This window comes from Caloenas nicobarica, chromosome 1 (assembly GCF_036013445.1).
Source record: "Caloenas nicobarica isolate bCalNic1 chromosome 1, bCalNic1.hap1, whole genome shotgun sequence".
NCBI lineage: Eukaryota > Metazoa > Chordata > Aves > Columbiformes > Columbidae > Caloenas > Caloenas nicobarica.
In genome coordinates this window covers 203,648,927-203,660,987 of record NC_088245.1, presented here as the reverse complement: position 1 = coordinate 203,660,987, position 12,061 = coordinate 203,648,927, and the positions used below count along the sequence as shown (strand labels likewise).

The window sequence follows — 12,061 nt, the reverse complement described above, 5'->3', positions numbered from 1 at the left end:
TAAAATCTCCAGACCAGCTCCCCTCGCTACACAAAGCCAGAGAATTATACCACTATTTTCCCTCGCTCAAATCCCCCTAGCCAGGAAAAAAGGTTCAAATAAAGAACCAAACAAGTATTAACATCTCCCTTGCCAACATGGGAGAAAGGAAAAAACAAGGATCCTTAACAAACCATATTATTTTTTTCAGGTTTCAAAACACCACCATTTAAAGAGATGTGAAATCTGAAGCACTAATTAAGTAATACGCATAAATTTAAAGCAAATGCTCACAGAGTCCCCCTCTCCAAACCACAGCCTGCGATTTGGCTAATGCAACTCACCCCTCCTACCAGCAGCACTAAGTCTTCAGAGCAGACAACCTCCACGCTTGGCTAACCCGCTCCCAACACCAAACCTCAGAGTTTCTTTTGAAGAAAATCTTCCTCTCCACTTTCTTTCCTTTCCTGTGTCCACTCCCTCCCTGTAATTCAGGGAAGACTGTTTTTTTGGTCGTGTTTTTTTAAATAAAAGTGACTATTCTAAATGAGTGTGGTTGCTACGAGGCCACCTCTTACAGGTGTTCATTGCAAAACAGCGTCCTTCACCAGAGGTTCGCTTCATTCACGCCACTCTCATTACAGCTCTAATGAAAATCTAATAGTTCTGCCTTCTCATTTGCAGCACATAAGACTAGAAAGGTACAAGGAAAATTTTTTTATGCTAGCTTTTAAGGCAAAAGCGCTCTCCCATTCCACGCAATGAAGCCAATAATTACCACAGGGGGGTAGGAGAATAACTATCTAAAAGGATCAGACTCTGAAAGGATACAAATTACTGCAAGACTCATGTGGGTGGAGAAGGAGCGAAACCACGGTCATCTCTGGATTTTCACTCACTTTATTTCACAGGAAAAAATCTTGTTCTCTAGGTTGTTTTAACCAAAATTTTTTCCAGAAAAAGAACAAATGATGAGGGTGAGGGGCCTGTTGCTGACAATCTTAACTGGCCTAAAAGGTTGGGTTTGTTGCTCTTGGTTTATAGCTTTACATTTCCGACCTTCAAAGACCCATCTTCTCGGGCTAGCTGTGCCCGCAGGATTAATGGAGGAGTGACCCGAGCTGGTTTCGCCGCGGCAGCGCTCCAGGGGACTGGAAGACACAAACACCATGTTTTACACAACAGAAAGTTGCTAAAATTAGAGTTGATAAAAACAGAGCTAGGTTTTCATGCTGGAGTTTGCAAATCGCTTTGAGAACTCCTTTAGAAAAGGTGCATCAGAGATTGAAAGCCATTTAGGCAACCGTAAATTAAGACAACTACAGCATGACGTGACTATTATTAAGAATGGTTGAACTATGGAAGACATGATTTGATTTTACAAAATAAGATTCTCTGTGACACTGAGGTTTGTTAAGCAGATTTCCAAAGCCAACTACACTATGTAACCCAACGTCAAAGATGCTGCAGTGTGGAAAACCTCAGGTGTTTCCCAAGCAAAGGCATAGCAACTTTCAATTGCTTGTGTGCAGAACTGATTGAAACAGGTTGACTTTCCTCAAAATAATCAAGACATCCTTGAAAGGCCTCTTGATTTCTACGGAACAGGTAACAGCATTTCCATGCAGCTCCATGACTCATGGTGACACATTTTAGCTTACACAGGCTTATGAGACCTGACATCAGACTTTTTTTAGTTCGCTTTTGGGCTACTTTCTTACTCACCCACATAGAACAATAAAATGAATGAAAGTGCCTCTTTTTTTTTTTTTTTTGGATATGACCTCAGCTCCTTGAGTCTAGGCTGGAGCTATTGTAAGCACCACATCATTTAATGACGTTCACACATTTTTCTGTCTTAGAAGTAGGCGCTTTTTTTGACAACACCAGACCTAGAACAAATTCTTCCAGCACCTCACACCTCTGGACACTTTAATTTTCCAGCCTTAAATGCATTTACATCCATTTTACATCCATCTGCTCCTGAGCTAATTTCTCCTCGCTGGTTCTTACCATCAGATGTATTTATAGGCACAGATCATATCCCCTCCCTCTCAGCCTTTGTTTCTGCTGGATTAGAAAAAGCAAACTCTTAGTTTCCTTCTGCAAAGTCAGGACTCTGTACCTCCCCGCACCCAACCAGGTCACCTCTGCGCCTGTTTAATTTGGGTCCCTCCTGCCCAGGGCCACTGCCCTGCAGGCGACACGAAGCTGCTGCTCCTCCTGCACACCGACATCCTTCTCCCTGCTCCTTCAAAGAAGCCGCTCTTACTAAAAAAGTTATGAGTGAGACACAGCCAAACCTACAACTTATATTTCGTACCACTGGATTTCACCCCAACCCCACGCCAGCGCTCAAGGTCTCCCAGCTTTCTATGAAACGTTCTGCACTTTCCTTGGACCGACAACATTTACCACTTCTGCCGTGTGTCAGCCTTTTAGAAACGGTCACACATCGCGACTGGGGACAGTGTTAAACTGGATTAGTTTCAAAAGCGATCCTTTGAAAGCCCGCGGGTAGGCTCCTCTCAGCACAGTGACTTCTCATTCCAGTATGGCCCCACCACCATCCCCACTCCCCAGTCACTGCCATATCACTAACAGGAACAGAAAAATAGATAAAGTGTGTCAGATCAAAGGTCCCTATTGCCCAGTAACCCATCGCTGCCAGGGGGCAATAGCGGACACATCCAGGAAAGCATACAAAAACTGTACTAGAAAGCATTGCTATTTCTATTTGCAGGTCTCATTCAATTTTTCTGTTATAAGTTTTCCCAAATACTTCCCAAATGCACTTGAACTTTTGGGAATTTAGAATATTTTGTGTTACTAAATCTCAAAGGTTAATTTGAGCTGACTTGCTAGTGCAGCAAAGAATTAAATATTTGACGTTATTTCAGATGTTTAATGAATGAAGTCTAGTTTTAGTCCATCTAAAGCTTTCAGAAGAGGACACTCTAGCAGATGTCTCATCAACAGAAGACTACAACATCAGTCTAGCGTGACCTACTTTTGACGGTATCATGTCATACATTTTTTTTTTCATATATCTGTATGCTTTTCTGTCAAAATTCGCTTTAGTAACTTGCATAATATTGAGATTTGTACTGAAGGAGGAGGCTGGCATGTGGGGGGGATGAGGAGCACTGAAAATTACGCTCATCATGTTGATGGCACATGTATTTCCCTCTGACAGGATCGCCCTGATTGGGGAGGTCTATGAAAACCAGAAGCAGATCCCGGATTTCCTATACCTTTAGCTATACCTTTATCCAGGACTCCAGCACAGAGACTGGCTTAAGCCAGGAGGCTCAGATAAGCTGGGTTCACTTCCAGCATGCCAACAGTGATGGATGCTTATAAACCACACTTCCCCAGCACCTCTTTTGCCTTTGTCCTTGTATCTCCCTCACTGAAATCTAACACAAAACAAATATTTAATCCTGGAACCGCATTTATACTCATTTTCTTTTCTATCCTACAGACTTGTATGTACATGCAAAAGAACCTTTTACTTCACATGCTTTGCAATTTGCAACTAAGCTTGAACAGTTGGCAAATTCTCCCTGCTCCTACATTTCCTGACAGATCAGGATTTTTCCATCCCCTGAAGACTCTTTGCTTGTTCCTAAAAGCCTTCCCAAAGCAGCTATTTGTCCAAAGAAACACTGAGCCCTTCCTATGTATTCTCTTCTTGCTCACTTAGACTTGGCTTCAGCTCTCACGGGCCATTTTAAGCACGTTTCCATACTGACATGCCACAGTTTTGTGACAAAGCCCGCCCATCAATCCCACGAACCGGAGCGACTCATCTCGTTTTGCTCATTCTTCCTTTTATTTTAAGCTGAGTCAAAGCATTAGCCTTGGTTGTCTGCTCAACAAGCTGACTCGCCAAATCCAAACCAGCATCACCTATTACCAGTTGTCATTATTTTTTCTACATCAAGTAATGATGTAGCTGTCATTTCTATGACTCTATAAGCCCTTCTGATTAGCAGCAATTGTTCTGCAAGTAGATCTGGTTATTTAAAGTATCAAGTAACAATAAACTCAACCGGAAATCGTACCTTTTTAATATGAAAAAAACTTCCTCGTAGGCAAATTTAACCCATGGATCCTTAGCAAGTTTCTAACACTATCCTAATAGAACTTTCCATAATAAAACATAACTTTGATTGATTTGAAATTAGCTGGAACCTAAGCACTGCGTCAAGCTTCTCCTCTTTGCCTGTTGAAAGAGAAACTTCCTTTCACCCACGAAAATGCAAAACCCAGTAGACTATTTCAAATTTCCTTATAGGCCACCGAGTAGGAAGCCTGCTTGGCCCCTTATTGTTTTGGCAACAGCACTACTTCAACTGCGAGCATTCGAGTGCCTTCAAATAATGACTTATGACTGAGGAGGGCAGAAGAGATTCAATATGTTTTAAGGCCAATCATTTTTCCACTATATTATCACGTGAGCATTAAAAAAACCACCACCACTCTCAAAAGAACAGATCAGGCAGCACTTATCTGAAGATTATTACACTGAGACTCTGGTCAAATTTGCATCTCACTTCCACCAAGACTTTTTTTTTTTTCTTTTTTCCTGTTTTCTACTTGCATGCTTGCCAATAAAGTGCAAAAGGTTAACATTTACAGTGATTTTATTATACCCACTTCTAAATAATCACAGATGTAGTCAAGAGCTTTGTACTTCTACGTTTATTGTCCAGCCTAAAACACAGATGCAATGATGTCCTAGTACAACCACTGCAAGCACAAACACTGATATTTCAAGAAGGTTTCACCAGCTGTTGCTCAGTTTCTTTTTTCTTTCTCCAATTTTGCAACAAAAGTAGTTGAAATGACCACAAAGCAGGACAGTGCTGAGCTGCCTTCCTCAACAGACCCAACCGAGCACCTATGTTTTACCATCATCCCCCCTAAATTACTTTAAAAAAAAAAAAAAAATAATCAATCCAATCCTGCAAGTTTCCTATTACCAGGAAAGTAACATCTAGCCCTCTCCCCACGCCCCAGTGATCTTAAAGAGGTATACAAAAAAAGTCCTACCCAGTAGGATGAGACTCTGGCTTCAAAAAAATTAAAAAATTTACATTTAATTTTAGATCTACAAGCGCTGCCAAGCACCACTTTATTTGTCAACAAAACATTTTGATCATTTGGCAGAACAAAGCAAGCTCCCTCCCTGCTTTCTCCACAGACATATTTGGCATCGGTTAATTTGTATGTCTTTAGACATATGTCAAGTCTGAAGCTGCTTTGGGCTTTAAATCCATAGAACTTCTCTCTTTTAAGTACTTCTTAAAGCAGTAACAGCAGCAAGCTAAAGCCAAGAGGGGATTTGATCCTGCAAAGAAATGGTTAAGAACGAGACTCTGCTGATGTGCGCTTCTCTGATCCATTACATTTCTTGCAAGCTGAGCTAAGAGCTGAGCACCAAGTATCAACTGTAATATGATCCAAGAGTTTATGGAAAAAATAACTGCACATACCAAGCATGCACATTTAATAAGATTTTGTTTCCATTAAAATATTCAAGAAACATGATTTTTAAGATCTGCTTCTCTGACCGATTTTGAACGTTTCTCCTCCCCCCTCCCCTAAATACACACCTCCTTTCCAAAAACCAAACCCTTAGAAGAAAAAAAAAAAAAAAAAGAAGAAAGAAAAAAGCAGTCCTACTGCAGCGAAGAGAGGCTTGAAAAACAACTTTGATTGGCACTTGGCCTGACCCACAGAGGAAGAAAAACAGTTTTTGGACAAAGAGCGCAAATATTTGAGCTCATTGACTTACAGGCTTTCTCAGCACTTGCAAGAACCAACCTGGTGCAAAATCTATCGGGAGGGACCGAATTAAAATATAACCAAAACCAGCATCGCCTTCATCTTGGGCGCTCGGACTGGGCGCGTTTGCACAGCTCAGCAATTTTAATTCATTTGCACTGGACAAACAAAAAGCACCTCAGCGAGCGCTCCCCGCGGAGCAGATGTAGGGAGCAGGGGGTGCGGGGGTCACCCTGCTCCTGGGGCACCCAGGGAGCTGCTGAAAGCTGTGGGGACGGGGTCGAGGGGACTGGGGGGGGTCAGCGGCTTTTTTAGTGCTTTTGAACATGCAAAGCTCTGATTTCGGATGTCCCCACGTAAGGGCTTGACGGAGATCGCGGTGATGGATTTTGCCAGCGAGATACGTGGATAAACTTTCCAAGTACCGCTGGGCCCCCAGGTCAGGCCCCCCACGCCACTGGGGAGGTCAGGGTGCCCCCCAAACCCTCGCGGGGCAGCCTAAGGGCGAGCACAAGTGACAGCCGTCCCGGGGCGGGGGGAGGCGATGGGGGCGCGGGTCCTGGCACCCCCTGCCCCCCGGGCACACCTGGGGCCGCCTCCCCCCGCCCTGCCCCGCTCCGCTGCCCGCTCCCCAGGCGCTCACCGCCCGGCACGGCCCATCCGCACCCCGCACCGCCCCGGGTGCCCCAAAGCGCCGACCCCCGGTCCGGAGTCCCCCACAGCCCCCCGCACCCCACTGCCCCCCCCCCAGTCTCTGGCCAACCGCCCCGCTCCCCCAAGCCCCCCACCAAGTCTCTGCCTCACCGCTCCCGCAGCCCCCTCGGCTGCCCCCGCCTCACAGCGGGCCCCCCCCAGCCCGGTACCTGTCTGGGCACCTTCCGGCAATTGCCGCACACCCGGTACTGGCCGGCGGCAGAGGCGGCGGTGGCGCTGCCCACGGTGCCGGAGCCGAGCCGGTTCATGCTGGCGGGGAGCGCGGCGCTGGCCGGGCGGGACGGGGGGAGGCGGCAGGGTGGCTCCGCGCCGCTCAGCAGCCCGCGCCGCCGGCCGCCCCCATCCTCCAGCCGCGGCCCCAGCACCCGCGCCGGGCCGCTGCCCCCCGCGCACACCCCTGCGCGCTCCGCCAATCCGCGCGGGCCGCCCCGCCCAGCGCCGCCGCGCCCCGCCAATCCCGGAGGCCGCCCGCCGCCGACCAATGGGCAGAGCGTTCGCCGGCTCCCATCTCCAGGCAGCCTCCGAGCGGGGGCGGGCAAAGAGGCGTGGCCGCTGCCGCGGAGGGGCGGGGCCGGCCGCGTCTCTGGGCAGCGTTGGGGAGAGGGGCGGGGCCGGCGCTCCGGCGCGTGCCTTCTCCTGGCCAATAGGGTGGCTCAACGGGCGCTATGCAAAAGAGGCGCGAGGGGCCCCGCCCCCGGAGCGGGGGTCGCGGCCCGGCGGGGCGGGAGCGGGGGCTCGGCTGCCCCGAGCCGCTCCGGCAGGCCCCCCGGCCTGGGCGGGGGCGCTCCCCGCCAGGATGGTCCTCACGGGCCCAGGCGTGGGGGCGCAGAGCAGGGCGAGGGACCACGGGTGTGATGAGCCCCGCCCGGCTGCCGGCCCTGGGGCCAGACCATCCTCCCGGGGGGCCCCTCCCCAGAGCCGCGGGTCGGTTCAGCGCGGTGGGGGCACTCGCTGCTGCCGGCCGAAGGTGTCCAGGGCGGGGGGCGAGCCGCTCTCTGCCCCGGCAGGGCAGCCCCGCTGTGCCGCCGGGCGGGCGGGATGCGGCGTTCGCTCCGGGGCGGGTTGGGAGCGCTCGGAGCGCGCATGCGCGGGTGCGTTTGCCTCGGGTCGCCGGGATTGTTAGAAGTGATGAGTCAGGTTTTTTAGGTTCCATGCTAATGCACAGAGGTGGAGTGTGTAATTAGGATAGAAACAAATCTCTAATCTGCAGCCTGGGATAGCTGGGGTATAAACCTCTTTTTTGCATCATAGCATCACTGCAGTTTTCCTTGTTTGTGTGCTCTTTAACTTTTAAATATGCATATATAGGCTTGAATATGAATAGTCCCACCAATATCAATAAAAGTTTGCTTATTAAATGTTGAGCCTTGTATAATTCCTAGTTTGAAAGATGATGGTATAGAAAGATTTGATTTTGTTATGGAAACAGAATGCCATAGCCCTAGGAAATTTCTAAGAAGATTAGGGGTGTTATATACCTTGTTTTCAAGGTTTCTCCTGGCAAAACAATTGTAAATCAGCTGCTTGAGAACTGCGATCTACTTTGCCTGGGAATACTTTCTGTTTTTGCAAAATGAGGCATTGCATAATTTAGTCAACTGGCTGCCTAAAAAGGGCACAATGCAATTAGTAATTTACATCTCTTAAAGGAGACTTAATTGAACCTAGATCTGACTGTCTTTGAGAACTACCGAGAAGTTTCTCAGATCAGACTTTACCACTGTAAGTAAAACCGCATCTACAGCAGTATCTTCCTCCATCCGTTTAAAAGGGATCTCCTCCTGAGGCAGAGCTGCCGTCAGCAGATGGGCTCACTGCGGACTCTGCTGTTGCCGATCAAGTCATTGTGGAGCACATCCAAATGTTGCAGTCACAGGCAGCCATATAAAACTCTTTTTTTTTTTTTTTTTTTTTTTAATTTTTCCAAGCAGTATAGCACAAATGACATCTCAACATGAGAAAACATTTGCTGTAGTGCAGGTACTTGCTTTGCCATGTCTGCATCCCACATAGTAGCGTGTGGTGCTATTACAACTGAAGCGATGAAGGAAAGCCAAACAGCTTAGTTCCATCGTCTAATCTGAATGCAGTGCTAAAATGTAAGTAAGCAACATGAATGATATAATGTTTTTTTATTTGTTGCTGAACTCCATGATAACGTTATCAGAAATTAGAAGTTTTAAAGCAAACAGAAATGGTTTAGAGTTATTATAGCCACAAGCATTGGAGAGTTGACTCTTCAGCTCAAGTAAGGTCACTTTGAGTCAGTTGCTGTCAAAGTGCCTGGTTCAAAACTCAAATCCTTTGGCAAGGGTGGTAGCGGGCAAGTTTGAAACACAGGTAAGAAAATTATTTAGATTGAGATACTCTTAATATTTAACAATGGAACATTGGCAAATGTTCAGATTTCAATAATAGCATCCATTCATTTATTTCCACAGTGGCAAGTACACATGTCGGGACATCCTCAGAAATGTGGTTATGTCCCATTTCTCTGCACTGAAATTATTCCCACCTTAAGTGAAAACTTCAGACCTTTAGCAAACCCCACTGGAAACAGGGAAGTTTTCCATTAGCTGAGTGTGAAAGTTAGGCTGGCTTGTATGGAAGTTTAAAATTTGGGAAATTTGATATCTAGTCTCTTCTGCCACAAACTTCATGTGAAAGTGGGCTGGGCACGTATGCCCAGACACTTGAAGTATTTGGTTGACCAACCCTTACACAAACCGTAAGCACTTAAGTACCTTTGTGGCTCCCACTCTTGCCTTTCAGTACTCTGGTATCTGAGAAATGTCAGGAGAAGCATAAACTTTGAAAGTGTTTCATTGGTTTTGGAAACAATACAGCAAATGGAAGTTGCCTAAAATCCTTTCCTGCACCCAACAAAAATGCTTTTGGATATCTTTTCTGAAGTTCATTTTTTCCTCTGCATTTTCTTTTTACAAAGAGTTTTAATGCCTAACAGAGATCAGAAGTGTACCTAGCAAGGCCAGATGCAGTGCTAATCCAGTGTCAGATAATTAGTGTGTAGATTAGAAACAATATCAGAGTTTTCAAAGCACCTGAGCTCTGCCTGGATGCAGTGTTTGGAAATAAATTGTTGGGATCCCCGTGGCACCGATCCTGTGAAACGCCATGTGTGTGCTCAGCTTACGCCATCTGCAGAGTCCTGCCTGTGAAGACTTGTGCATGTCTGCCTAATTTTAAGCTCTTGGCTTGCTCCATTTTGAGTTAAACATGTGCATAAGTTCTTCAGAATAAAAGTGTCTCTTTGTACAAGCCAGCTTCTTGGTCAACATATCCACTTTCTTGAAAGTTCTCCTTGTAAACTTATTTCTCAAAAGAAGTATTGCAAAAAATATTTAGGGCACTCTTCACAATTGTCTGGCAGTTTTTATCATCCAACTGTACCTCACCTGCCACGCTGCTGTGGGTTTCCTTCAGTTTTTGCCTGGTTACTGAGTCGTAAAGGAAAGTAGAATCATGAAATTAAGAGGTATTTAAGTTACAAACAGCCTTGCATCTTGACCTGTCTGGAAATTTTAAGGCGGTAGTCAATTCTATAAACACAACCAGTCCTCTCTGCTGAGGTCACTTAAAGAGGCTGCAAATTATTGCCATGTATGGGAAAGGTAGAGATTTTTTTTCTTTATAATATGGAGCATACCGACTTGAGCCATCACATCTTTTCAGAGAGGTTACTGACCTGCTGAGATAGAGTTGCACAAGCGGTTACTGGCTTAAACAGATTTTTATCATCAATGATTGCAACTTTTGCCAAGTTTAAAAAAACAAACGCTATGATGAAACGACAAAGCAGGAACAAACTTCCAAAGGAAGCAGAGATTTCTCTGCCTCCTGAAATCATGAGGTGTGTTTTCGGCAGACATGTTGCAGCCAGGCATGGACTGCTGCCCTCGCCATAGGATTGGGTGAGATGTGATGGCTTTTGCTAGAAGGTCAAAATTCTCCGAATGTCCTGTGCAGCCTTCAAGCTAACATGGTTCAAATGGATCAGCTGAGAGACATAGCACATCCAAACACCAAGCTGCTTTCATCCACCAGAATGAGCACTTAACCACAGTTCAGCGGTGTGATACCAGCTTTGAGCTCCTGCTGGGGCTGCGATATTTCTGCCTGGAATTTCCCGAAGCGAAGGCTGAAAGCTGGACACAGTGCATCTCCCCTGCCTTCCAGAAAGCATCACACCCAACAACCATCCACTGTACAACCAGCCTTTGAGAGAGCACGAAGCCGTAAGCATCCTCTTGCCACAAGAGCAATCAGAAGGTGCTCTGTCGACCGACTATAGGGTACTGACCCTGCTGTATGTCCCTCGCTGCAGCGCGCCGTGCAGGTGCTACAGGACTGCTCGTTCAGTCCACACGGTGCTTCCCCAGGATGTGCAGCTTCTGTACAGGCATGCAGTGCTTTTGTTGCTCATACATTAATGCAACAGCTTGATGCTTCCCGAAAAGGTTGGATTGACAGGATCAGTGCTGTAAAATTGAACTTGTTATGTGGTGAATATGTTTGTGATTCACAGACCTCCAGCAGCTTGGAGAGAGAGGAAGGGAGGGAGCAGCTGCCATGCAACAGCTCTGACTGGATTGCTGCAAGACTAGAAATCCTGCATGAAATTAAAAGATCCTCAAGTTTTGCTCGGGAGCAGGAAAAGAGGGCATGCCTTAGCACTCAGCTCTGGAGTCTTACCCGCTCTCCCTGTCTGACTGCCATGATCAAGTGCTGTGTGCATGGCTAGGCGAGGTGATTGACATGTGTCATGTGCCTTATATTTCGTGAGTCCATGAATCATTCAGTAAAGCCATACCAGACATGGATACATAGGAAAATAGATGGGGTTGCTCAAGGCCAAAACCCCAGCCCATTGCCATTATGTTAAACGACCGATAGTCCTGCCTTCATTATGATTTTTGTTGCATCATTTTAATATCACTTGCACAGAATTTATATTATGTTGTTAGGGGAAGGAAGGGCAGCAGATAAAGTTTGTGCCCTGAGTGATGTTACGCACACTTTGACACTACAAAATGACTTCCCATCCTTAACTATTACAAATCCTAATTTGCAAAATGAGTGTTCAGATAATTACATGAGACAGCAAGATGTGATAGTTGGTGGAATTCTTCCTCGAGGGTGGGGGTACACACCTTTTCATTGGCGGTGTTTAAACCCTGAATAGGTAAAGTATGTTTATTGTAACAGACAATTATGGCCTGGCCCAGGAGAGGTGAGCTCACTGACCTAATAGGCCTTTTTAATACCTAATGTCTTTGACAGTTATACAACTCTAAAAAGCATTAAATCACTACCCAACCTAGAAACCTCTTCTCTATGTACTTCTGTGGTTTCCATGATAATTTGCTAAAGATATTTCAACATGTTGTTTACTTCAATTCAGCCTTCTGAGACCATACTGGTCAACGCTGCAAGCCTGTAAATAGGGATCATATGGAAAAAACAGGTTACGCTTTGGGTTAACTATGGAAGTATTTTGGTCTGTACCATTTTGGAGAGTGATATAGCAAGGAAATGCAATAATTGAAAAAAAATC

The 12,061-nt window shown here is 46.2% G+C and overlaps 1 protein-coding gene across 4 annotated transcripts in view; it reads right to left on the bottom strand.

Moving 5' to 3' along the window:
* The window catches only part of SESN3 (sestrin 3), a 44,901-nt gene extending 38,126 nt beyond the window's left edge, over nt 1–6,775 (bottom strand). For all 4 annotated transcript variants that reach the window (XM_065634392.1, XM_065634401.1, XM_065634410.1 and 1 more), the window contains exon 1: nt 6,636–6,775. In XM_065634392.1, the coding sequence (XP_065490464.1) occupies nt 6,636–6,734 (99 nt within the window). In that variant the 5' untranslated portion in view covers nt 6,735–6,775. The remainder of the gene's footprint in view (nt 1–6,635) is intronic.
* Between the last annotated feature and the right edge of the window lie 5,286 nt (nt 6,776–12,061).